The sequence below is a fragment of the Eschrichtius robustus genome, chromosome 7 (genome assembly GCF_028021215.1).
Source record: "Eschrichtius robustus isolate mEscRob2 chromosome 7, mEscRob2.pri, whole genome shotgun sequence".
Classification (NCBI taxonomy): domain Eukaryota; kingdom Metazoa; phylum Chordata; class Mammalia; order Artiodactyla; family Eschrichtiidae; genus Eschrichtius; species Eschrichtius robustus.
This window is the reverse complement of record NC_090830.1, coordinates 87,100,395-87,127,083: the sequence shown is the minus strand read 5'-3', so window position 1 is coordinate 87,127,083 and position 26,689 is coordinate 87,100,395. Positions and strand designations below refer to the sequence as shown.

General features: G+C 48.3%; 2 protein-coding genes across 2 annotated transcripts; both read left to right on the top strand.

The window, feature by feature from the left end:
- The first annotated feature begins 696 nt into the window (after window positions 1-696).
- LRIT1 (leucine rich repeat, Ig-like and transmembrane domains 1) lies at window positions 697-10,008 on the top strand. The gene is made up of 4 exons (XM_068548905.1): window positions 697-940; window positions 4,461-4,927; window positions 7,499-7,804; window positions 9,035-10,008. Exons 1-4 carry the CDS (start codon window positions 726-728, stop codon window positions 10,006-10,008), a joined length of 1,962 nt encoding a protein of 653 aa, XP_068405006.1. The 5' UTR covers window positions 697-725.
- Window positions 10,009-16,407: 6,399 nt separating this feature from the next.
- Window positions 16,408-20,441, top strand: LRIT2 (leucine rich repeat, Ig-like and transmembrane domains 2). The gene is made up of 3 exons (XM_068547884.1): window positions 16,408-16,517; window positions 16,815-17,596; window positions 19,648-20,441. Exons 1-3 carry the CDS (start codon window positions 16,408-16,410, stop codon window positions 20,439-20,441), a joined length of 1,686 nt encoding a protein of 561 aa, XP_068403985.1.
- The last annotated feature ends 6,248 nt before the right edge of the window (window positions 20,442-26,689 follow it).

Here is a 26,689-nt window from a genome sequence, read left to right as displayed (position 1 = left end):
GGGCTGGGAGCCTTCCCGAGTCCATGGGAGACACCTCTGCGGTGACCCCAAATAGCTGAATCTTCCCAGCTCCTCTGTGAGCAGGTACTTGGAAGTGCCCGTGGAACTGGGTACTTACTACTCCCAAGAAAGCTTCTGTTCCCACAGGCTGTCAAGGTCTGAGAAACTTGGGTTGCTTAATTTTCATAAACACCCTGAGTAGAGTAACATTACTTCCCTTTGGCAGATGAGGACACAGAGGCCACGAGAGACCGTGTGACTTATCCGACGTCACAGCCTGCAAATGGAAGAGCTGGGATTTGAACCCAGCTGGCCTGGCCCAGCACTTGGGCTCTTTCTAATGCCTCCACCACCTTCATCCCAACGCCTTTTCACTATAAGACAGCGTCCCTGGAGAGAATTTCCAGTGGCCCTTATTAGAGGCCAGCGTTCTGTCTTCATCTCTTTTGAGCCCAGGCACCCTGTGGGGTCTGTGCAGCCGCAGCCTGGCCGGCGTAGGGCAGTCCAGCAGCCGCTTGCCCCTGGGTGGCTGCCCACTTCCTGCCGTGCCCTGCGTGCTCTGGGCCTGAGGCTGTGGCTCTGGAAGGGGATCCCCACCCCCATCTGCAGGACTGGGTGATTCCAGGAAGCGATAAGCTGCTGAGTGCTGTGGCCAGGGCTCCCCTCCCTAATCCCCAGCCTGTCCGTGATTATCCGATGGCTTCAGTTGGGGGTGTGGGCAGCCAATGAGCCGGTGGGCAGCTGCTGGGTTTGCTGGGCCGGCAGGACAGAGCAGTCAGGGACAGGCCTCTGCCCGGGCTACAGAGGAGCCAGGAGCCATGAGGGTGGCGGCGGGCATTCTCTGGCTCCTGGCCCTCGGAGGGCCCCCACAGGCCTGGGGCGCCTGCCCTTCTCAGTGCAGCTGCAGCCTCCACGTCCTGGGCGATGGCAGCAAAGCCAGGTATGGCACCAGGTGTGTGGGGTGGGTTGCCCAGCCTCCAAGGCTCCACCAGCTAGGCTGGGCTGGGAGGGGTTGGATGCATGGCCCTAGGACCGTGGCGGGGTGAAACCTCCATCTCCCTGGCCCTCAAGACCCAAGGGTCTCGTGGGGCTTGTCTGGGCTGCATTTTCTTCCAGTCAGCAGGGTGTGGCTCTGCCTCGGGGGTGGAGTGGAAGTACCAGGTACCTTTATACATGGGGCAGGGGTGGGGCACAGGTGTGCCAGCTCCAGAAATCCTTCCTGAGTCTTCTTCCAGGATCCTGTGAGTGGAACCCTCTTTAAGGGCACAGGAAGTCTCCCCCTTACCTCTTTCTTTTCCTCTCCTTCCCTCCTGCCCCCTACCATCCTCTATCTCCCCAGCCCCTTCTTTCCCAGGACTCTTCCATTCTCTTGCCCCACCTCCTGAGGGTACCCAATCATATCCCAGGTATTTCTTACCGCCCCACCCATGATGGGACCACCCGATTCCTCATGCTCTTACCACTTTGGGTCTCCTCTGGCCCAGCCCCCAGGAGCCTCAGCCTTGACCCCTTTCGATGGGCTCTCAGAAAGGCTAGGAGTGCCCACTCCATTGCAAGCAGGGGCCCCTCCATCCTCAGCCTCTTCTTTGACTTTCCTTATCCCCCATCTGAGCCCTGAGAGCACCTCCATCCTCTCCTCCTCCTCTCCCTGGGACGTTCCCAAGGCTCCCGTGGTTTGTGGACCCTTGCTCTTCCCCCATGGCTCATTCCCTATCTCTCTTTGGCAGTCTTTAAACTCTCTTTTCTCTGACCTCTTCAGCGCATCCGTTAATGACCACTGCATTTCCCAACTTACTCAAAGATTTCAGTCCCTGGTTTAGGGTCTTTCCTACCATCTTTCCAACCTTCTGGAGTTTCATCCTCCCTTTCTCCCCTGTCTTAGACGGCTGCTGGGGAGCCACTGATGGCTTCTGATCGGGACAGCAATGTTATCAGTGCGACTCTTTCAACGATCTTAGCGATGGGTGTCAGGCTGATTGGGTGTGAGGGGAGGTAGAGAAAGGTGAGGCACCCCCAAGAAAGGATCCCCCATGTGGTCTGAAGAACAGGAAGAGCTCCATTTTTGGCCCAAATCTGTGATGCTCCAACTCACATGGGTCATCAGAGGTAAGGATCTTCTCCCCAAGGGAAGCCAGGGCTAAGCCCTGAATAGGCCAGGAATAGCCCATGGCCGAGGACAGCGTGAACCAGGGTGACAAAGAGCCTCCCTTACAACCTACAGAGAGCACAGGGCTCAAAGTCACACAGCATCCGTGGCAGAGCTGGTCCTGGAACCCAGAACTTCAGTTCCATTTCAAGAACTCTTCTGACCTGGTGATGCTGCCGTGGGCAGGGACCAGGGAGGGCTTCTGAGAGCAGGTTAACTTTAGGATGGAAAATGAAATTCCAAGGGCAGTTTCCAGGGCCCCTAACATCAGCTAGTGGTTACGCCTCCTCTGAAGCCAGAGCTCTCACCATCAGGTCTACCTGCCCAGAAGTCCCACAGCTGATAGGCACCTGCCCACCTGCATGGAGTGTGAGGAATGAGGGGAATGAGGCCATGAAAGGCTGTTGGGAAACCTGAGATCCCCAGTGGCCAAGGGCACAGGTTGTGCAGTCAGACCGAGTCTCCTTTTGTGTCTCAGACACCTTCCTCACCCCATCTTTAACCAGGGTCTCTTGGAGGCCCCAGCCCTTACATCTGAGCACCTGATGGACCTGCCTGTGCTCCACGCTCCCCTATCATGAACAGAGTGTGTGTACTTGTGGGTCCTGGGGTTTCCTGGGGCGGGGGGGTGAGTCTGGGCACCTGGAGAGATGTGTCCCCTTGTCCTTCATGCCTGGTTTGCCCCACCAGGAGCTGTGCGGTTGGCCTGTGCTGGCTCTTATTGGTTTCTTTGATCCCTCCATTGACCTTTTTCTCCCCCTTCCAGCACATGTTTTCCCATCAACTCCCTTCCTCCCACCTACATCCAGACCTTCCTCCCTGCAACACCCAAGCTTCCATTATCACTGAAGGTATCGTTGCCTCCAATGCTTTTTCTTCCTTTGCTGGATTATAAGCTGTATGGGGACAGGGGCTGTGAGTCTGATATTCTTCTGTCACTCAGTAGGGGTTCCATGTATATCTAAAGAATGAATACGAGTGGGCGGAAGTAACTGGGCCTTTTGTGGGCACCATTGACAAAAACAAGCCAAGCCCAGCTGACTTTGAGTACTGCATGCAAGTTAAGCTGAGGGATGCTGGTGGAGCATGCGTGTGTGTGTGTGTGTGTGTGTGTGTGTGTGTGTGTGTATGGTGCCAGGAAGAATGATATGAGCAATGCGTTATGACCTTACAAGAGAACAACCTCTCTTAGCAAAGCTAAACAATATCCCCACCTCACTCCCACCCCACCTCCTTCAGTGCGAGGAGAAACATCCTCCAGATGAAACTGGGGCTGCACAAGGGCTGGGTCCCTCACGCCCAGACTCAAAGTTTTGTTCTCTTGAGAATCTTTCCCTTTTTACCGTATGTGTGTGTGCTACTCTCAGTGATAGCGTTTAATACAGTCCTGCATTGTCGGTTCCTCGAGGGCGGGCACTGCCTCCTGTTATCTCTCTATCTGCTTTAGCGTCAAACTTAATAGAATGAGGTTTAAGAAGTCACTGTTTGGGCAGAAGGAGCATTGGAAGGAGCTGGTAGGACTGACCTGATGTACTTGCAGTGCTGGGATGCAGAAACTTACAACAGTGGTCAAGAGCAATTGGGCTCCTACAGGTGACAGGTATGCAGAGCTGGTACACACATGAACTCATTTAAACCCCCAAACCACCCTGTGAGGTGGAGTCTACTATTCTGGGGAAACTGAAGAAAATAGAGGTTACATAATAGACTCAAGGATACACAGCCAGCAAGCAAAGAGCCCAGAGGTGAATCCAGCTGTGGGGCTGCAAAATTCCAGCTTTTAAACACCTTGATCATCTCATGGTCCCTCAGTGTCAGGAGAGGCTCGAGGCATCCCGTGTGTGGCTTCCAGTTCTGATGCCATTGCTATATATATATATTTTTAAATGAAGAATAGCCAAAGCAGTCACAAAAACTGAGCTATAATTTAACAAAGGAACCCTTTTAACTCATAGATGCAATGCTGCAGTGCACAAAATGATCTCAGGATTTATAAATACTATTCATTCTTAGTGCACTGCAGGTGGTGTAGGCTGTAAGGGGACATAGTAGTTCAAGCTTGAGGTCCTTCAGGCCAGTGACCGAGACCAAACGGCCCTCCTGGGACACTTGTGAGAGGCTCTGCAAGCAAGAAGCTCCCAAAGAGAAAACAGAAGGAATCTTGTTACTAGCCCACCTCCAGGGCACACCGCAGTCTGGGTTTGGTGTCCTATGAGGCCGTGCGCACCAGGGGGTCTCTTGAAAGGAGGTAAATTAAGGGGGAATCTCCGACCCCACAGGACCTTTGCTCAAATACTCCCATTTCTGTAAGCAGGACAGTGGTGTGCAACGACCCTGACATGACCCTGCCCCCAGCATCTGTCCCTCTGGACACCTCCAGCCTGCGCCTGGAGCGGACGGCCATTCGCAGGGTGCCCGGGGAGGCCTTCAAGCCGCTGGGCCGCCTGGAACAGCTGTGGCTGCCCTACAACGCGCTCTGCGAGCTCAACGCTCTGATGCTGAGGGGCCTGCGCCGCCTGCGCGAGCTGCGCATGCCCGGGAACCGCCTGGCCACCTTCCCCTGGGCGGCGCTCAGGGACGCCCCCAAGCTGCGGCTTCTGGACCTGCAGGCCAACCGCCTCTCGGCTGTACCCCCGGAGGCCGCGCGCTTCTTGGGGAACCTCACCTTCCTTGACCTCTCCAGCAACCAGCTGCTGAGGCTGCCCGAGGAGTTGCTCGCCACTTGGACTCACCTGCAGACGGGACCCTTCCTTCCCGGCCACCACGCCAAGCTGGTCCTAGGTAAGAGATGGCATCCTTCACTTGGAACCACTTTAGTGAGACTTGGGGGTCTTAGGCAAGTTTATTAAAGCCTCTCTGAGTCTCAGTTCTTTACCTGGAAAATCACACTTGCCTTCTGGATTTGAGTAAAGATTGAATGAGAGGCACACATTGGTAGGTAGGTTTAGGAGCTCAAGCGCCCAGCCAGACTGCTGCAGTTCAGACCTCAGCTCTGCCCCTTTTCCCTGTCCCATGAGGGGTTGGGAATCATGGTGAGGCCCTGGCAGAAAGTGGGTGATGGGGAGTGGGTGGGCAGTGTCAGAAGAGAGGCCTCCTGGCAGGTGTCCCTGGAGCATGCCTTGGCTCATGTGAGGTCCAGCCCTGGGGGCTGGAGCAATCTTAGAGCAGTTTGGGGAAGTTCCTGCCCTGAGGCTTGGGAGAGTCTCTCAAGGAGGGAATATTTAGATCCCTCACTTCCTGGATGTGGGGCAGGGAACAGCAAAGCCCATTCCAGCTCTGTCCACCCTGCAGACTTTCTCACCTGATAAAGGACATTGTATAGGGTAGTACTTACATGGAAAGGCATTGTTTATTTGAAAATCAACTTTGAATGTCCTATATATATATTTATATTTTATGCCCTCTTCTGATTATAATTCCTTCTCCCCCTCCTAAAAGGTAGCCACTGTTATGTTTATTTGCATGTTCCCTATCGTTTACATTTACATACACATACATATACAAACATACATGCACATAGAAATTTTAGCAAACATACATGCACATAGAAATTTTAGCTGTGTGTTTTGCACAAAATTTCATCATATCATATGTATCAACTAGCACTTGTTTTGCCCCACAATATGTCTTGGAGATCTTTGTAAGTTACTACAAAAGGATCAAGTTCATTTTTAAAACTCTGGCATAATATTCCATCATACAGTTATACTACAGTTTATTTAGCCATTCCTCCTTTTATGGGCCTTTAAATTGTTTCCATTATTTTGTTAACACCTGTGATGCCACAGAGAACATTCTTGACAATGCATCCTCGTGCACCGAGACAAATGTTTCTCTAGAGTAGGAACTGAGAAGTGGAATTGCTGGGTCATGGAATGTGCACGTTGGATGTTTTCATATTAATCATAGTCTCTAAAGTGCCAGTTCTTACCCCCCACCAGTAGCGTGCACGACCATCCGTGCTTGTGTCCACTCTGCAAGCTTATCTGAATGCCAGCCAATGTGTGGGCTCCATTCTAGGTGCTGCGGATACAGCAGTGAACAAGATGGATGAACATCTATTCCCTCAGGAAGCTAACAATTAAAGTGGTCAGAATGTTTAACTTTTGCCAGTCTGACTGGTGAAAGTTTCATCATCCTTTAACTTTGCCATTTGCGTTAATTCTTTGGGGATTCTGTGTGAAGTCAGATAGCTCACCACCAGAGCTGGGCAGTGATGACTCTTGGGGTGCAGATGCATCATGAAATGCATTTAACCAGTGACACAAGGTAGCAGTCACCTGGATGGGATGGGGGTGGGGAGTAGGAGAGGAGCTGGCGCCTTCCCAGCTAGTGCTCTAAAAGACACGAGAGTCATGGATATACAAGCAGGTCTGAATCCACCTTCCCCAACCCTTGACATTTCCGTTTCCAAATATATCAAATACATGTTTGTAAATATAAAATATGCTATTGATTAGATGCTATCAAATTTAATAACAATCTGTGGAGGATAGAAAGGACATCACATTAAATGCATTCATTTTGTATTTAGAAATGCAAACATATGAAAAGGAACTGTGTCTTAGAATTGAGGGCCTACAATATCTCTCTATATGTTGAAGTTTCTTTGACAGGGTAGCTGCAGTGACCTGCTTTCAGCTCTATAAAAGTGTTCAATTTTAAAGTAAAGAGGGCTGGGAATATAACATAAAATTTGATTTCCTGTCATCTTCACTCTTGTCTTTTTGAGCCTGTGTCAAAGGGACCATGGCTCAGAACAGCCACACTCTTTGCTGGGGTGATGCTGAAAGTGCCACTTATACTGGGAGGGCAGGGGTCAGGAATTCCCTGGAGGTCCAGTGGTTAGGACTCCAGGCTTCCACTGCAGGGGGCCTGGGTTCGATCCCTGGTCAGGGAACTAAGATCCTGCAAGCTGCAAGGCTAGGCCAAAAAAAAAAAAAAGGGGGGGGGGGTGGGTCGGGATCATGAAGCATTTCTAGAAATGGATGGATTCTGGCATATTGCAGTTATTGCAGAAATACCCACTGCCTGGCTGGTAGCCTGAGAGGATCAGTCCAAGAGTGGCAGCAGTAACTGCCAATTTTGTCGGCATGCTGTATGGCTTACCCAGTGCTTAATATCATTTATCTTTATTTATGCTTATAGCCACCCAGAAAGGGGAGTAATGCTGTCACTCTAGGTGAAGAACCAGGCTTAAGGTTGTAGTGAAGCAAGGAGCTGGGTCTGGAGGCCAGTTCTGCTGACCCTGAGCTCACAACGTGCCTTGTCCTCCCTGGGGGAGAAGGGGGGCTGGGCCTGGGGATCTGAATATCTAGGGCTCACCTCCTGCCCTGCCTTTCACCCCTGCAGGGCTGCAGGACAACCCCTGGGTGTGTGACTGCCGACTTTATGACCTGGTCCGTCTCCTGGAAGGCTGGGCCCCAAACCTGGCCTTCATAGAGGCCAGGCTGAGGTGTGCCAGCCCGCGCAGCCTGGCCGGAGTGGCCTTCAGCCAGCTGGAACTGAGGAAGTGCCAGAGTCCGGAGCTCCGTCCGGGGGCGGCCAGCATCAGCTCCCCCTTGGGCAGTGCAGTATTGCTACGCTGTGGGGCCTCCGGGGTCCCTGGGCCGGAAATGAGCTGGAGTAGGGCCAACGGGCACCCACTCAACGGCACAGGTGTGTGAGCTCCGGGGAAGGCTGTGCTGAGATCCAGACTGGGGCGGGTGGGTCATCATCCCACATAGGGGGGAATGGGGCTTCAGGTGTGCCAGCGAGAGGGAGGTAAGCTAAACAAGGCTCTTTACTCCCATCCTGTCTGAGTGGAGTTGGGGGACTCCGCCCAGAGGCTGGGCATGGGGACAGTGGCTTCAGTAATAACAATGGATCGCAACCTGTCCTGTCATATTCCACCAGCCACTCTATCAGAGACTTGGGGCCCAGCCTGAGAGGAGCAAAACACTGGCTTTTTGGTAGAAGATGCTCTCTTAGTGTATTTAATATTGATAGTAAGTTTCCAAGTTGTAAATATGAAGCCAGCATCACTAGGAGTAATTAATGCTGGGAGTTACCATCTATTGAGCGCTTCATGTGTTAAATGTATTATGTACAAGGTGTCACTGAACTTTAAAGAACAAACTGATTATCCTTCTATTTGGGGTATAAGTAAACTGAGGCTAAATGTTTGGTCTGCATCACACAGCTCGTACAAGGAGGAACTGCCTGTGCCCTTTTTGCTGTGTAGACAGAGGTGGTCCATCCCTGGCACTTGCGGGGAGGGGGGCGCGGTTTGCAGGAGTCACAGCCCACCTACATGCAGAAAGAGGGTGAAGGAGGAATAATTTCTTGGCACCTGACCAGAACACCTCCCATCCCTCCCAGTTTCTGTGTTTCCCCCAACTACGTTGGCAAGCGTTGCTCTAGGACTGTGGGCTTGAAATCAGTGTACAAACAAAACTGTGTAAGGAGCTCCACTAATGTAATACAGAAAGTTGGAGATGCTGTGATTGAAGTGGCAGTGGGGCCAGGCAGGGGTGTGCAGAGCACTTCCAGCTGGGCCTCCGCCTCAGGTTCACCCAACCCACCATACTCCCAAAGCATCAGCCTGCCACCCCTGAGGGGTCAGCTCTGCAGAACTCAGGCCCTTGAAAGACACAGTTGGAGCATCTCAGATTTAGAAGGCTGATCATTCTTAGACTCTGCCTCAGCCTGTGTCTCCCCAAATTTGAGCCCAGGTGATATCTATCCCCATGGCTAATCTAAGAAAAGTTCAGTGACGCCCAGTCTGTTCTCCGGATAGCAGGGTGTTTGGCAGAATGTACACAGTCCAGGGGCTGTGAACTCGGCCCTGGAAGGAAGCTTGGGGCAGATGGGCCCGTTCATTCTCCCACACATGCCTCTTCCCCGCAGTGCACCAGGAAGTCTCCAGTGACGGCACGAGCTGGACTCTGCTGGGCCTGCCTGCTGTGTCCCACCTTGACTCTGGAGACTACATCTGCCAGGCCAAGAACTTCCTGGGAGCCTCGGAGACTCTTATCTCCCTGGTCGTCTCTGAGCCCCAGACATCCACGGAACACAGTGGGGGCCCAGCGGTACTGTGGGCAAGGACAGGTGAGGGGGCAGAAGCAGCTGCATACAACAAGATGGTGGCCAGGCATGTCCCCCACATCCCCGAGGCTGCTGTCCCAGCCACTCGGCCCCCTGTGCCCAACACGAAGGAGCAACTGATCCTCCAGCCCTTCCACATGGGGGCCCCAGGAGAGCACTTGGATGTGCAGGCAGGACCCCAGGACGCCCAAAGGGTGAGCTCTCTCAAGGTGGTGGGGGACACTTACCAGAGCGTGACATTGGTGTGGAAGGCCCCCCAGGCTGGGAACACAACTTCCTTCAGCGTCCTCTATGCGGTCTTTGGGCAGCGCGACATGCGGCGGGTGGTTGTGCAGCCTGGGAAGACCAACGTCACCATCCATGGGCTGGTGCCCAAGATCAAGTACGTGGCGTGTGTCTGCGTGCAGGGCCTGGTGCCCCGGAAGGAGCAATGTGTCATCTTCTCCACTGACGAGGTGGTGGATGCTGAAGCCACTCAGTGGCTCATCAACGTGGTGGTGATCAGTGTGGCCGCCATCATCGCCCTGCCCCTCACGCTGCTCGTCTGCTGCGGTGCTCTCCAGAGCCGCTGGCGCAAGTGCCACACCAGGGGCTCCGCCGAGGCCACAGGTGCCTATGTCAACCTGGAGCGACTGGGCCACAGTGAGGACGGCTCAGAGGAGCTGTCCCAGCACAGCCTCAGCGAAGCCGACAGGCTCCTCTCTGCCCACTCCAGCCTGGACTCTCAGGCCTTGGGCGTCAGGGCGGGCAGACGGATCAACGAGTACTTCTGCTGAGGGCCGTGCACACAGATGCCTACACGCCTGCTCCCGACCACTCTCCGTCTTCGCCTCCCACACGCTCACTCTGACACCTGAGTCCATGCTCACCCACTCTTACCTACTTGGGTATCTGCTTACTCATACATTCACACACAACAACAACAACAGCTAACACTTATATAAGCACTAACTATGTGCCAGAAAGTGTTCTAAGTGCTTTATATACATTAACTCATTGAATTCTTATGACAACACTTTGCAGCAGGCACCACGCTTCTCCCCGCTTACCTGGAGAAGGAACAGGGTGAGTAAGTAACTTGTCTGTATCAGTCAGTTTTTGCTGTGTAACAAATAAAGGCAAAATTGCAGTGGTATACAGCAACAAGCACTTATTTTCACACAATCCATAGGTCAGTGGGTTGACTGTGGTGGCTCTGCTCCGTGTGTCCTACTTGGGGCTCAGGATGGAGAGCCAGTGGCTACCTGGGGCAGGCTTCTTTCATGGAGATGTCAGATGATATCAGAGAAATGAGCAAAAACATGTGATGCCACTTAAGCTCCTTAACACTGCCACTTCTGCCCATATTCTACCTGCCAAAGCAAGTCTCATGGCCAAAACTAAACTTTAAACAGGGCAGGAAAGGACAGTTCTCCAATGGTAGGGCAGGACATATTTTGCTTAGTAGTGATCTAATCTATGTTGCCCACAAGTACACAGCTAGGAAGTGGCAGCTCTAGAATTTGGACCATGCACTTGATTCCAGGGTTGATAGTCCTTGCTACTTTCCTATACTGCATCTTGATTCCATTTATGCTAACTCGTAGGCACTCACACATAATCTCTTTATCCATTTGCCACATTTGTACAGCCACATACATACACATGAGGGTCTCCACAGAGACCCTCACTGTGGACACATGGGTTCTAACATTTTTTTTCTCCGGCTGCCATTCTGCCTAGAGATAATCATCTGATTTTCAGTAAATTCTAGAGGTTTAGATGATGCCCAGGAGACTACTGCTCATTTACTCTCAGAATGTCAGGCTGGAGGGATCTGAGAGACCCTCCGTGGCAGGTGGCACAGTACACTCAATGCTGTCTGGCACACAGCCCACCTCTGTCCCCGTGTAGCAGCATTTGTGATTCTAACTGAAACTTACCTGGGTTCCTGAGGGTGTCTCAGAGCCTTCTGGATCACTCAGTAAGCCACTTCAAAGGAGGATTCCTGTTCAGTTTGCTTAAAGCTGGGAAACCTCAGAGCTGTCATCTCTGCACATAGGAGAAGACAAACGTTCCCAGCAGAAGGGACAATGTTCTGTCTTGTCTGAAGGAGTGGCTTCTAATGAAGGGAGCATCCAGGCTGTTTGGTGCCAAGGCCTTTGGGTAACAACTGAGGAAATTTGGGGACAGCAAGTGATGCAAGAAAGCTATCTTGCTAGTATCACCTAAGAGACCCCATATTGTCTTGACTCTTTGCTAAATATAAAAACCAGTGTGATGCAGTGATGTCTAAAGTTACTGTACTTCCTCTCACATTTACGAAAGACCTTACAACAGATGACCTTAGAACATTTTTTCTTGTTTTCTCTCATTTTGATCTTCACAATGACCTGTTTTGAAGGCTGGGCTATTTGATTTTACAGACAAGAAAACTGAAACCCAAAGAGCTGAATAATTTATAGAGCACAGTGATGGATTTTCTTGGAGGATCCGTGTCTTTGATAATGTTCTGGCCAGGCTGAGGGTCTTTGTTCAGTATTGATCTCTGCAGTGTGACCCACAGCAGTTTTACTATGGAAATGGATTTTTTTGAGCTACTGAAACCTGGGATCAGAACCATGAGAGCACCAGTGCATGTGAATGTGGGATTTCCATACATGGCTATTTCCTGCTCATCACCTGTAGGGTACATCTGACTTTAACTTGGGGGCTGTTGCTATTGGTTAGAGAAATTATTTGGTTGGAAAATGACAAAGCCACTGTCTACATCATAGGTCAGCAAACTTTTGTTTTTCTGTAAAGAAAGCCAGATAGGAGATACTTTAGGCTCCATTACTACTACTCAACTCTGCTGATGTAGTGTGAAAGCAATCCCAGACAATATGTAAGTTAATGAGCATGGATGAGTTCAAATAAAATGTTATTTACAAAAACAGGTGGCAGGCTGGATTTGGCTCCCAGGCTGTAGTTTGCCAACGTCTGATCTAGATTTGTAAAGGCATTTCTGCTATGCCTTGTGAGACTTAAGACTCAACTCTGATTGTTTGGTATATGAGACTGACAGACACTCCCCAAATCAGAACAAATATAAGTGCAGTGGATGAAAGCAGCCATCTGTTGAAATGATAAAGATGTTTTCTCCAAATGATTGGCTGAGCCAATCGAGATTGAACAATTATTGACCCAACTAACATGCAGTCAGTTTTATTGACCCAACTAACATGCAGTCAGTTTTATTGAACCCTGTTTGAAGAAAAATCAAGAACTTGAAAGCAAGAATGTGTTAGTATTTATCCAGTATCGTGTGTGTGTGTGTGTGTGTGTGTGTGTGTGTGTGAAAGAGAGAGAGAAAGAAAGTTTCAACTTTCCAATGATTCATGAAGACCTACCTTGGTGGTCTGAAGGGAATAGCCCCCAAAATGGTCAGCCTCCAAATACCCATATGTCAGCCTTTCTTTGTGTATTCTGTCTTCCCTGGTTTGCTCTTGTAGAGAAGAATCATCCTGGATTGTGCTCATGAATATTCAAGTCACTGGAAAAAACAAATTCACATTGTAAAAAATAAAATGACGTCCTATTTGTATATTAGTCTGCTGGTATATGAATCTGGTTAGTATGAGTCAGTCCCTGGAAACCTAATGTCTTCTTAAAATCCTGGGAAAAGAATTTCTAGGACTTCCCTGGTGGCACAGTGGTTAAGAATCCGCCTGCCAGTGCAGGGGACACAGGTTTGAGCCCTGGTCCGGGAAGATCCCACATGCCACGGAGCAACTAAGCCCGTGCACCACAAATACTGAGCTTGCGCTCTAGATCCCGGGAGCCACAACTACTGAGTCCTCATGCCACAACTACTGAAGCCCGCACACCTAGACCCCATGCTCCACAACAAGAGAAGCCACTGCAATGAGAAGCACGCACACCACAAGGAAGAGTAGCCCCCACTCACCGCAGCTAGAGAAAGCCAGCGGGCAGCAACGAAGACTCAACACAGCCATAAATAAATAAATAAATAAATTTTAAAAAAAAGAATTTCTAGTCTCTCAAGTGCTGAAGACCAGCCTGCACTAGGGCGATCCCACAGCACGTGGCCCTTGGAAGCCTTGTTTGGAGGTTGGTTGGAATCATGACATCTCCAACGTGTCTTTTTTTTTTTTTTTTTTGACTGCAACATGGTTATATTCCTCCTGACCTAGGCAGAGGGTATGTCTGTCGTCACTTGATGTAGACGTGTAAACTTACAGGGAACCAAAAGACAGACAACAGAAATTTTATCCTGGAAAGTGGATGTGGCTATTAAAACTAGGCTGTTAGTCAAGGGGCTCAGTGAGCAGTGCGTTTAGAGGACTAGAGCTAGAAACTTTTAACTATCATATAATCTGGGAGAGACAAAAATCAATTTACAAGTACTTGAGCATATTTTACTGTATGGGCATTGCAGTCAGGATTGGTTAGGCTTATGCTGTGCTAACAATTCTCAGGTTTCAGTGGCTTAACAAAGAAACATTTATTCCTACTCTCACAGAGTCTACTTGAGTGAGTGGGAAATGAGGATGGGGGGAGGGCTCTGCTGTCTTCTTCACTCAGGGACCCAGGCTGATGGAGACTTCACCACCTGGAATGTCAACAGTTGCTGCAACAAGGGAAAAGAGAACCTGGAGAATCACGTAGGGGCTTTTAAAACATTATTTCGTCCAACATTTCATTAGCCTGAATATTGGTCACGTAGCCCACCTGTTTCAAGGGGGCTTGGGGATGTAGTCCTCTGTGTGTCTATCACAGGCATGCCACAGAGCATGGGGAGCCAAGAGGACCATCTGAGACATGGTTGGAGCAGGTGGAGGAGTGAAGGAAAAACACCAGCTTGAGAAAGAGGAAGGACAGCCTATCTGCTTCCTGGTAGGTTGCCTAGTTCTCTGTCTGAGCTCTCCCAAAGTTCCGATCATATTGGGGGATGGGGGGAAGGGGGCGTTTTCCAGTTGAATAGATAGGAAATCTAAGACAAGCCGCTCAGAAGCCATTTTTATCTAATTATTTCACAAACGCAGAGTAACTCCTCCCCCAAGACGCTGTCTCTACTAAAAATCCTAAGAGCCAAGCTCCTAAAAGCATCCTTCCAGAAGGGAGATGGGGCTATAATATTCTCAGATTCCTTCCTTCCTTCCCTTTGTTGTTAAGTCTCTTGAGTTTAGGGACACCACTTAACCATTCGTTGTTTAAGATAAATGACACGAGCCAAGCTAACTTTAATTGTTCTCGTCTCCTGTTTTAACCGACAGCACAGCTACTCCCTATGCCTATATTCAAAATAAGGAAACCAGAGGATGAGGGAGTCAGGAGAGAAGAAGGAGCAGTGCAGAAGTGACCTGGGTGATTCCAGAGATGACATACCAGTGGGTGTCCTTCTCAAGTTTCCGGCAGACCACTGGAAGGTTGAGTTGAGCTGGATTCATTTAAAGAGGCTAGATGGGATGAACAGAGAAGAAATTGTGGGGATGTAGGGCTCTTTAGGCCTTTCTATTTTGGGGTGAGAAAAGAACTCACTAGTCATTTGTGATACCCATGGATTGAATCACATTTTCCCACAAAGCAAGGCTGGCAAAATTTTGGCCAACCTGGTAGGGAACTCTGGAATGAGAATAACCCATCAGAGTTGCCCCCATCAGGCCAGACTGGCTAGGGCCCTGTGCCCTCACCACCCTCAGTCTCTGCATGGGGCTGCCTGGGGAAGGGCATGACCTTGTGCAAGCACTCCTTGGAGTTGAGCATCGACTCATTCCTTGAAGGGTGTCTAGGCAGCACCTCTCCACATCTGCCACAGCTCTGTGCTCATTGTACTCTCCTTGCTTTTTAAATTTTCACTTTGAGAGGAAGTCCAGAGATCTAGCCAGATTGTAGAGTTAGACTGTCTGGAAACTCCAGCAAATATATCTGGCTTGGATGGAAAGCCTGGGGTGTAATCAGCTTAGTTGGTGACCCATTTCCCCTCTCACTGGTTAGCTACTAAGCGGATTTTCTTCCCTGAGGTCTTTTATAGGATATAATGTATATCATGAATCTTAGGGGAACCCATGGAATTTCAATAGTCATCAGAAAGTACCCCAAGTAATGGAAAGCAGACTCTCTTCCAGAGTCTGTTGGTGTGGGAGGTGAATTAAACTTTATTGGGCACCTACTCTATGTTAGGTCCTTTATTTTGCATAATAATATTTCCTAGAAACACTGTAAAGAATTCATTAATTTTCTCACTTTGTGCAGGAGAAACTGACTTTCCAAAGATCTCAAGACTAGGAAGTATAAGCTAGATAGAAGACCCCATGGGAGCGGATCTATAACAGTCTTGCTCACCATGGCCTTCCTTGCACCTAGCAAAAGTGTGGCTTAGAGCAGATGACCAATATATATTTGTTGAATGAATGAAGAATGGCAGATCAACCATACAAAACCACGTATTATCGCATTTAAAAAATTTTAACATATGAAATATACAGCATTCAGGGAAGATTTATAACATGTGAAATACACAGCATTCAGGATAAATTATGTGATCCAGGATAAGAAACATGCTTTGATTTAATCAGAAAACACAATCCTGTGGTTTAACCTCTGTACCGTGATGCTTCTCTGATTCTGGTCATCCAAGCAGCAGGTGCAGCTGTCTTAACGCCGAAGAAAAATGAATCCACCACACGAGGTGCTGGGGAGATTACCGCTGATAGGGGTGGTTGCAGAATTACTTTGTTAATCATTACCTGCATTCACTTTTAGAGACTGGTTGAAAAGTCTAGGTTTCAGAAGCCAATTGTGATTGATGAAGTATTAGATGGATTCTGGCCAAATCTCCTGAACCATAGTGCTCAGGATAGCATTACCTGCTTGTTTCTCAGATCCTTTTTTATGAGGCTAAGGGGAGGCAGTATCAGGACTGAATTGGACATCTGGCTTATAGTTTGCTCTCTGGACTCAAGAACCAGAAAAAGGGTGAATCTTCTGACTTTAGTGAAGAGACATAGCTCCCTCTTCTGGGTTCTTACTGAGCTTGTGATCTGGGCCATAACAGACCTCAGAGCATCCCGGGGCTTTGCTGCTGCTGTGCTGACCTACATCATTATGGATTACCAATAATAGGATTTGCCACTCGGAAGCTTGGACTACACTTATTCAAAAACTCATAAGGTAGTTTCTTACAGAAGAATATGGCTTCAGTTTCTCACTATTTCTTGCTAGTTCTGGTCTTTCTGGATTCACATGCAGTTCAGCCATCCTGTCTGCCAGGGTGTACCTGCTCAGAGGAGAGTTTTGGCAGGTGCGCTGGGCTAACAAGATCCTAGAAGCTTGTAGGGGATGGGCTTTCTTCGGGGATGATGTGAAGTGGGAGCAGGCCAAGATTTGGCAGGAAATCAGCAAAATCTCTGTGAGACTCCCTCTAACTGGTGCTGAACTTTGATAAACTGTGCACTTTTACCAAAATGGGTCTAAGTCTTGTATTTCAAGAGAATCGTATTTTTTCCTTCTAATTCATATGTCTAATGCCAGGATAAGCCTGATCCCACTTCCCAATTTCCTGATGTACATCTCAAAGCTGTTCTGGTTTTTTGTACAGGACTCTGCAGTGCATGTCTATCACTTTGGGAAAGATCCCAAGGAAACTTCCTGAAGAGTTCAAGCAAGTGAGGATTGAAAATTCACCCTTATTTGAACTGCCCCGCGGGTCTTTCATCAACATGAGCACCTTGGAGTACCTTTGGCTCAATTTTAACAATGTCACTGTGATCCACCTAGGAGCCCTGGAGCACCTGTCAGAACTGAAAGAGCTGAGACTGGAGGGGAACAAACTCCGTTCAGTACCGTGGACAGCGTTCCATGCCACCCCGCTCCTGCGGGTCTTGGACCTCAAACACAACAGGATTGATGCACTCCCTGAACTGGCTCTTCAGTTCTTGGTCAACCTGACCTACCTTGACCTATCCTCCAATAGGCTTACAGTTGTAGCCAAGAGTGTCTTCTTGAACTGGCCAGCCTACCAGAAACACCGGCAGCCTGGCTGTGGGGCCGAGATTCTCTCCAGCATGGTGCTGGCGCTGCACGACAACCCCTGGTTATGTGACTGTCGCCTAAGGGGACTTGTCCAGTTTGTAAAGTCCATCAGTCTTCCAGTAGTCCTGGTGAATCCCTACCTCATGTGTCGAGGTCCTCTCTCCAAGGCAGGGCAGCTTTTTCACGAAACAGAGCTCAGTGCTTGCATGAAGCCACAGATCTCAACCCCCAATGCCAATGTCAGCATCCGGGTGGGACAGAATGTGACCCTGCGATGCTTGGTACAGGCTAGCCCCTCACCAACTATTGCCTGGACTTATCCCCTGAGCACGTGGAGGGAATTTGATGGTAAGTGCATTCACCCTCTCCACGTATCTGAGGGGTTGGGGAGGTCTGTAGCAACCCTGCCCTCAATAGAGAAGTTCTAAACTGGGTCAATCATGAAGGAGGGGTGCAGGTAAGACTGGGACAGACCTGAATTATACTCACCACGACAGAAAAAATTCCGAGACAGTGTTCCACTATTGGCATTATTTTATTATTATTATTGTTATTTGGTCATGCGACTAAGTGAAAGCCCGGAATCCTAACCACGAGGCCGCCAGGGAACTCCCTATTGGCATTATTTTACATGGTTGCATACAGATCTCTATAGGATATAAGATGTAAATATATGTACTCCATATAATATATATTTATATATTTGTTGCATACAGATCTATCGATATAGTATATATTTGTTACACACATAGATGTATAATATATATTTATATACTTTTGCATACAGGTCTCTATAGGAAGTAAGATATAAATATATATATTACATATTTGCTGCATATATATATTTGTACATTTGTTGCTTACAGATCTTGATAGGATGTAAGATGTTAATATATATGAATTGACTTAACATATTGCAGTGATATAAATATTATAGAATTGTATATGAACACATATGTTCTTTGAAAGCCTTCTAGATGCAAAACACCATACTGTGTATTTTTAAATCATAGAATTTCTGACTAGAACTGATTCTAGATATTATCTATTACTTATTTCTTAAACTTGTCTGAGCAGACTCACCTGGGGTGCTTGTTTCAAATAAAATTTTCAGGCCTCTCCCTGGACATTTGATTCAGTTAGTCCAGGGGAGGGCCTGAGAGAATGTATTTTAAGAAGTGTTTCCTCCCTCTGCCATTGCCTACCCCCCAGCTAACTCTTACCAGGCAAGGTTGGGGAGTCCTAGATATTGACTGAATTTTACACTTCCTACCGCTGTGTTGATCAGACCTTATTGGCTTGAAGTTGCCACACTGGGCGCAGGGAGAGGGAGTGACTTTCGTGGGCCCCACCGCTGGGATTCTAACCTGCCTCTCATTTCCTGAAGCTCATGCTCTGCTATCACACCTCAGCTGAAATCACCTTTAATGCCACCCTTCAGCATTGGGGTACATCACAAACCCAGGGATGGCCTCTTGAGAAGTATCTTGACGCTATCTAGAAGACAACTAGAAATATCTAAGTGAAACTTGAGAAGTACAATCAGTCACCCAGATATTTGTTATATATGGTGACAAACCTCTGGATGATTAAAAAATACTTAATTAGCTGAAATTTTGACTTTTTCCTATCATTTGATTACGTCTTATTGGCTTGAGGTTAAATACCAATGAAGGAGAAACATAGGATCTGTTGTCGTAGCCTCTTTGAGAATGATGAGATGCATCCAGATGTTATCTTTTGTGATGTTCTATTATCATTCTCTTTGGTACCATGTTAGATCCATTCTCTCAGTAATAATAACAGCTAACACTTACTGAGCACTTACTATCAAACTTACGGAGTAAATACTGTTATCATCCCATTTTACTGATGAGGAAATTGAGGCCAAGAGAATCTAAGCAACTCATCCAAGACCATATATTTAGTAATGGATAGAATCCAGGCATTTGGCTCCAGGCTCTGAGCCACTCTCCATCCGGGAGGTAAAAAGGCACTTCCTGAAGCTCACAGTATTGTACAATCACACTGTTGTTAGAGATCTCCTGGAAACCACGTGTTAGCTCAGCAAGGCTAAGGTCATTTGGTGGGAGGACCTAGTGAAGTTAAAAGAGTGTGGTCTTCATAGACAGAAGAACTAGGTTCCAGATCAATCGACACCCCTGAACGATTCTCACTATAGGCAAGTTGCTTAATCACTCTAGTCCCCAACTTCCCACGTGTAAAAATTGGGTGCTTACTTTACAGGATTGGTGAGAGGCAACACCTGGCACCTAGTACATACTTAATAAATGGTCGCCACCACCTTTTAACAAAAAACTGGCATTGCTGGACACTCTCCAGATGACTGTCTATCAGAGAAATGTCTACCTGAGCTGTTTTGCTGTCTCTCTACCCAGTGTTGACCTCGTCTACTGCAGAAGATGCTGCTCTGTCGGAGCTGGTCATACCTGCTGCCCACCTGGTCGACAGGGGCAGTTACACCTGTGTAGCCTCCAACTCCATTGGCAGGAGCACCTGTGTCATCTCCCTCCACGTCCAGCCCGCCCAGGCCCCGCCCACACTCCATCCTCTTTTCTCCACGTCGGAGGGCAATGCCTACGTTGACCTGCGGGTGGTTAAGCAGACAGTGCGTGGGATCGTGCTGGAATGGTTTGTGGCAGCCGACACCCCTGAGAAGTGGTTCACCCTCTACATTGGGTCAGATGAAGCCCTCAGGAAGGAGGTCGTTCATGTCGGCCCGGGAATCAGCACATACTTGGTGGATGATCTCCTCCCTGGCACAAAATATGAGGTCTGCCTTAGCCTGGGGCGCCGGCCCCCACGCCAGGGCCGGTGTGTGGTCTTTGTGACGGGCCGAGACCACGGCGGGCTGGAGGGACGGGAGCGCCTCCTGCACACCACGGTGATCCTGTGCGCCGTGCTGCTCGCGGTGCCTGTGGGCGGCTATGTCTGGGCAGTCCAGGCTCCCTGCAGCTGCAGGGAGCGGGGCCTGCGCTGCTGTCCTCATCGCAGGAAAGCCCCCAGGTGCCCCCTGGCAGTCCCAGAGCACAGGGATGTCTCCTACGGAGACCACACAGCTGTCTGTGAAGACGGCCTGGGGCACAGAGATGCTGAGGGGGAGGGGGACGAGGAGAGAGATGGAGAGGGAGATAGTGGCCCGGGAGGAATGGTGTGGGCCTCCAGCCCCTAAATTAATTCTCTGTGGCAGCTCAACTTGGCTCGACCCATTTAGTCGACGAGTATTTATTGAGCAGCTACTCAGTTCCAGGCTCTGAACTTGACACAATGATCCAGGAGACACAATTCTTATCTTCACAGAACTGGTGCCAATGGACCTTTGTCCAGTTATCCATGCTGACTCGAAATTAATAAATGTTATTTTCTAAATATATAACCCTATAACATTTACATGTTTACATGGAACATTTACATATAACACATTTCACATGTGTTATCCTCCTGCAGAAAGGTAGGATTCTAGCCTTTGTTACAGGTGAAGAAACAGAAGCCCAGAAAGTTACAATGACTTGACCAATGTCACCCAACTAGTAGGCAGGAGGCACCACCCAAAAGAGGTGCTAGTCCCACTGTTTCCTTTAAATGTTCGCTTTGAAGTGTCTTGTGTCTCCGGTTCTTCAGAAAGTATTATTCTTCCTTTTAACAGCAAACTCCCAACTGAGATCACGTAAGTTTGATGTTCTAAAAAAGCTGCCTTTTGGGGTGATGAAAGCCTGGCGGGTGATGTGAGTCTCCATTTGTGGGTGTCTGTGTCCCTGTGAGCAGTCCTCGGTGCTCCTGAGAGCCTGGTGCCGTCAGCAGTGAGGAACAGGGGACTGGCTGCAGCCCGGGGCTCATGGTCCAGTGATTGATGGAAAGCAGGGTCACAGGAGCCCTATTTGGAAAGAAAAGAATTTATATAAAATCATACAACTATAATTATTATTATTGCCCTTACACTTATTACAAAGAGGAGGCTACACAGTCCTGATTCCCACCTAGTTTCATGCGATGTTGAGATTAAGGCTTATTTTTTCAGCCCTGTGTCCCTAGCATTGCAGTGCTGAGTGTGACAAATGTTTTTCTATGAATAAGGATATAATCCGCACTCCCTTCCCCAGTTAATGTTCCAGGCTCTCCTATTAAACCCCTGAGAGGTGGTTATTTCCTCTTACTGGGCTCACATGGAGTAGGGGGGGTCCCCCTGAACCTCAGGGACGGCTCACTCTCCCTCCACGCAGCCCTGCTAGTGAAGGTCTTTCCCAGGATTTAAACCGACATCTGTGTCCTCACAGCTTCTCCCACTGGCCACAGGGAAACGCTCTGAAGACTCAAGTGTGAGCTGACCTTGTGACATCCCCAGAAATATTTTCTCCCTCCTTCCCACCTTCCTTACCAATTCCTACTCATCCTTCCAGACCCATCTCAAGTATCACGTTCTCCAAGTAGCCCTCCTTGACTTTACATGTCTAGGAAAAAGAAATAATGAGTGGAACAGGATATGCAATGTTTTTGTTGCTTGCAAGCCCTTTGGGGCAGAGACTGATCTTTCTTGCTGTAGCTGCTGGGCTCATCCAATACCTGGACTGTGTTGATAATCAGTGTTGCTTATGATGAATTTTAAAAAATTGAAGACAGCTGTCATACTCAGACCAATTGTTACCTCACTTCTTCAAGTTCTCCTCATTTATTTTTTTCTGAGCACCAGAAGCTTTTTTATGGAAAATTTCAGTCACACCAAAAGTAGAGAAAATCTTGTTCTTCTCTTCAGTCAGCTTCCATAATTTTTTTTTTTTTTTAACATTTTCCACTCTGACTTCATCTAGTCCTTGCTCTCAACAGGTTTTTTAAACTGGAGTATTTATGGTAAATACAAAACTTACCTGTGAATATTTTAGTTCTATCTCCAAACAGATAAAGAGGTTTCAAAAAGACACAACCACGATTCCACTGTCACACCAAAGAACATGCATTTTTGAACTAAATGTACATATATATAGTTATATATACATATGTGTACAAATAACACACATGTATATGTAATGTAGCAGAGAATTTTTTTTATGAGAGATTTCCCATGATAAATTTTGAGAAAACGTGGTCGGAGCAGGGTAAGAACGTACTTCCATTGGCCTCTGCGTACTCCTTTCATAGGATAAAAGGCTGTCCATGGGTCTTGAGGGGGTGCAGCCATCGTGAAGTGGCCTGGGGCTACCTTGAAGGCAGGAGTGGATGCTTTGGCCTCCACTTCGGGCAAAGCAAGCTTCGTGGTGGGTGTGGGCAGAGGGACGGGAGGAGGGAAGGGGCTGTGGAAGAGGAGTGTGGGTAGCAGGGAGAGTCAGGAGCATGTCCCGAGCAGGGGCAGTGTTCAGCTGCATCTGTGACATGGAAATGTAGGGAGAGGGAACATAATCTAGAGAGGATTTCTGAGAATCTGATATTTTAAGACCCTTAGACTGCCCCTTAAAAAATCCTAAAGATGCAAGTTAGATCAATTAGGCAATATGATGGTAGGGGTAATAGCTCAGACTCTGGAGCCCAGTTTCCTGGGCTTGAATTTTGGCTTTGCTTCTTACTGGCTTTGTGACTCTGTTTCCCTGAGCCTTAATTTCATCATCTGTAAAATGAGGATAATAATAGTACCTACCACATAAGGTTGTTCTGATGCTTGTATGAGTTTTTACATGTGAAGATCTCAGAACAATGCCTGGCACATAGTAGGCCCTCAATAAGTATCACCATTTAAGGCATCCATGTCCATGTGTGTTTTCTCTGAATGTGACTCAGCAGACAGACTGGTCATTTGGAACAGCAGATCTTATTAGGATTACATATGTGTGTCTATGTAGAAATACATACATATATGTATATATACATATAAAGACAGGGTATCTAGGCTAATGACCTTCACATTCTGTTTAATTAATGCTTAATTAATGTTCTGTTCTGTATAAATAATGTTTCAAATATGCTATAGTTTTAGATTCAGTTGTCATGCTCTTGGGAATCTGTTTAGAGCTTAGACCATGTCTTTTTAAGATAAGTGCCTTTGATACAGGAGACATTTGTAAGCAGGGCTACTTGCTTTTAGAATGAAGCCATTGCTAGTCCTAGGCATCTGTTATTAGCAACTTGAGAGAGGTGTTTTGTCCTTTTCTCTTTTCTTTTTGCTTGTTAGAGCCTATGTCCCTAACACCTACAGGAGGGCCTGACACAGATGATATACTCAGAAATTGTGTTATTGAAAGAATGATAGAGTAAATTATTGATTAATAAATAAATGACTGGACCTCACTCAGCCAAAGAGGTGCATTTGTACAATTTTATAATATCACCAATATCACCAGCCCATTGCTACAAAATAAGGTCACTTACTTTATCGATCAAATTATGGTTGCTTAAGCCTTACCCACTTCAATCTAGAAACTAAGACTTTCTGTTTTTTAAAAAATTTTATTTATTTTATTTTTGGCTGAGTTGGGTTTTAGTTGTGGCAGCAGGCTCAGTAGTTGTGGCTCGCGGGCTTAGTTGCCCTGAGGCATGTGTCATCTTAGTTCCCTGACAAGGGATCGAACCCACATCCCCTGCATTGGAAGGCGGATTCTTAACCACTGGACCACCAGGGAAGTCCCAGAAACTAAGACCTTCTGAGCACTGCCCCCTCACCCAGTTATTTCTGTGACTCTCCTAAGGGGTCCTCCCTGTGTCCACATGCCAGTCAGCAGCCTTAGTCCTCACATGGCATCCTCCCCATTCTCTCTGCCCGTCCTCCCATGCTCGGGGCCCTTGAAGACTGTCAGGGAAGTATTCCTGCTTGCCAACAGATGCCAACATCCATGCTGGGTGAGCTGACCCAGGATTTTCTCAAAGCTTCCAGTCCTCATGGTGGGGAGGGATAAACTGGGAGATTGGGATTGACATGTACACACTACTATATATAAAATAGATAACTAATAAGAACCTACTGTATAGCACAGGGAACTCTACTCAATACTGTGTAATGACCTATGGGAAAAGAATCTAAAAAAGAGTGGATATATGTATACGTATAACTGATTCACTTTGCTGTACAGCAGAAACTAACATAACTTTGTAAATCAACTATACTTCAATAAAAATTAATTTAAAAAAAAGCGTCCGGTCGTCAGAGAACCAGGAGACTCTGGCTCCTGCCCAGCTCTTGCCAAACTTCGCCAGCTGGACTCTGGGGGACAACTGCTCAGTACAGAGTCCCATGGGTCCTCTGAGGGGCAGTCTCATTGGTTCCTAACTCCCTGGGAGCATAGATGCTCAAACGCAATCTGTAGGGCTGCAAAGGTCACAGATGTTGTGGTGTCTGCCCCACCCTCCCCCACTTGCCTCCTGGTCCACTCTCCTCTCTTCTCCTATCAGAGGGTGGAAACATCCTGGAGGTAAGGATGAGCAGAAGAAATCCTTTCCTCAGGGTATGATGGTCTAGCATGAGGACCTTCAGCCGTCCTCAAATGCCCTCGTGTACAACTAAGAGTAGCGCCTGTCTCCTGAGCTTGTATCAGCAGAAACAAAGCTGGTGGCAGGTGCTTTGCATAGATTAGCTCTTGTCATCCTCATAGCAGTGATTTTTTGCATCCTGTACTGATGAGGAAAGTGAGCCCCAGGGATGCTTGGTGTCTTGTCCCAAGTCACACTTAGGTGGCAGAACCAGGATTCAGACCCAGGGCTGTAAGACTGTAAAAAGCAATGTTTGTTTGTTTGTTGTTTTGTTTTTGTTTTCTCGGCCACACCACGCAGCCTGTGGGATCTTAGTTCCCCAACCAGGGATCGAACCCGTGCCCCCTGCAGTGGGAGCACGGAGTCCCAACTACTGGACTGCCAGGGAATTCCCGAGCACGATGTTATTTCATATAATTAGAAAGTCTGAGCTCAACCACAGGAAAAAAGCACACACTGTTCTACAGACTTCTTGGAGTCACATCTGTTGGTTGTCCATCTATCCTTAGGGCCCAGGAGCGGTAGAGCCCACCCAATCTGTTACCCGTGCCTCCCAGCTCTTTACCTTGAGGTCTAACATTGTGCCTGTCCTAGTGTGGCTGGGCAGGCAGTCCCTTGGCTCACACTGTTCCCTAATGCAGTGGCACTTGGCCTGGCCTCACTCCCACTGTCCAGAGCGTCTCCTCCAGTGCCACCATATTTGCTAGTCCCTTAGTGTTAGCCATATCTTCCTCCTGTTTCTCAATATGGCTTGTGCTGGCAACTAGGCACTTTTCCCATGCTTCCCAGTACAAGAGTTGCTCACATGCCCAGTTTCCAAGATTGCCTCTGCTTTGGTTCAAGTTCCTGGGCTTGTCCTGGAGCCCCCATTCCCCACCCCTGGGCCTTGATACTGGCCTGAGCTTCCAGCCCAGGGGCCTTCATGTCCCAGAGACAGCACTGCTTCCTGGGCTTTCATGTCTATACCAGGCCTCCCAATTCCTGCCCTCGCTGGGCTGGGCTGGGAGATAATTAATTTTAGCTCCAGATCCCATCCCTCCCCAAGCAGCCCTGCTGAGGCTTGTCCTGCTCATCCAGGCTCTGATAAGCCACACTCGGGGAGACAAGCCCCACAAACGTGTTGCTGTTACAGATGTATGCGTGGCAATTTGGACAAAATTTTGCAGCCTCCCACAGTCGGATCTGGGGGTCGGGAGATTGATCCACCAAAGGAGCCAGGTGGCAGGCTGAGCTTGGCTGTCAGGACAATCGGTCTCTACAAGTCAGCTAGCACTGATGTTAAGCAGGCAGCCAGAGGTCAGCTTGGCTTTTGGTTAACAGATTTTATTTACCATTTACAAAAGACGTTGACTGCATGCAAGTTGTAAGGATGCGCATTGCCTATGGAGGGCAAACATGATCCAGCACAGCCCTGTCCTGAAACCTGTACCTGTTTGTTCAGTCTGGGCTCCGGGCTTGTTAGAGCCCAACCCTTAATACAGCTTGGGTTGTGGACTGCAGAAACCCTGGCAAGGAGCCTGCACACCGGCACATCTGAGTAACACCTTCAAACACCAACTCAAAAATCAAGAAAACCACATGTGCATGTAATCTGTTTAAATAAAATCACGGACATATTCTAGAGAGGTTATTAGTGAGCAGAGTGAAACGCAAAGAATTTTTCCGTTTCTCTCTCTCGGCACACATTTAGATTTCCTCTTGGCAGATTTCCTTAAAGTCAGACAGAACTTCTTTGCATTAATAGAGGCCTGCATGTCGTCTCTGCTGGGGGCCGGGAGCCCTCAAACCAGGTCCCTGCCACCAAACTGCTATGTGGCCTCTGGCAATCACTCCTCTAGGGAAATCATTTTCATCATCTTGGCAAAACGGAGCCTTGGCTGGATGTGCTGCCCAGCTCTGGTCCTCTCTGACAATGGCTGTCCTGGGCTGCACAGGGGGATGTAGTTGGGGGGTGCGGGGTGGGGAGGGAGG

Bases quoted from the DNA above. Each gene is read 5' to 3' on its own strand.
- LRIT1 (XM_068548905.1), top strand. From the start codon at position 726: ATGAGCCGGTGGGCAGCTGCTGGGTTTGCTGGGCCGGCAGGACAGAGC. The intron at 941-4,460 runs GTATGGCACCAG...TTCTGTAAGCAG, and splicing joins GGCGATGGCAGCAAAGCCAG to GACAGTGGTGTGCAACGACC. The intron at 7,805-9,034 runs GTGTGTGAGCTC...TCTTCCCCGCAG, and splicing joins GCACCCACTCAACGGCACAG to TGCACCAGGAAGTCTCCAGT.
- LRIT2 (XM_068547884.1), top strand. From the start codon at position 16,408: ATGGCTTCAGTTTCTCACTATTTCTTGCTAGTTCTGGTCTTTCTGGAT. The intron at 16,518-16,814 runs GTGCGCTGGGCT...TTTTTTGTACAG, and splicing joins TCAGAGGAGAGTTTTGGCAG to GACTCTGCAGTGCATGTCTA. The intron at 17,597-19,647 runs GTAAGTGCATTC...CTCTCTACCCAG, and splicing joins CACGTGGAGGGAATTTGATG to TGTTGACCTCGTCTACTGCA.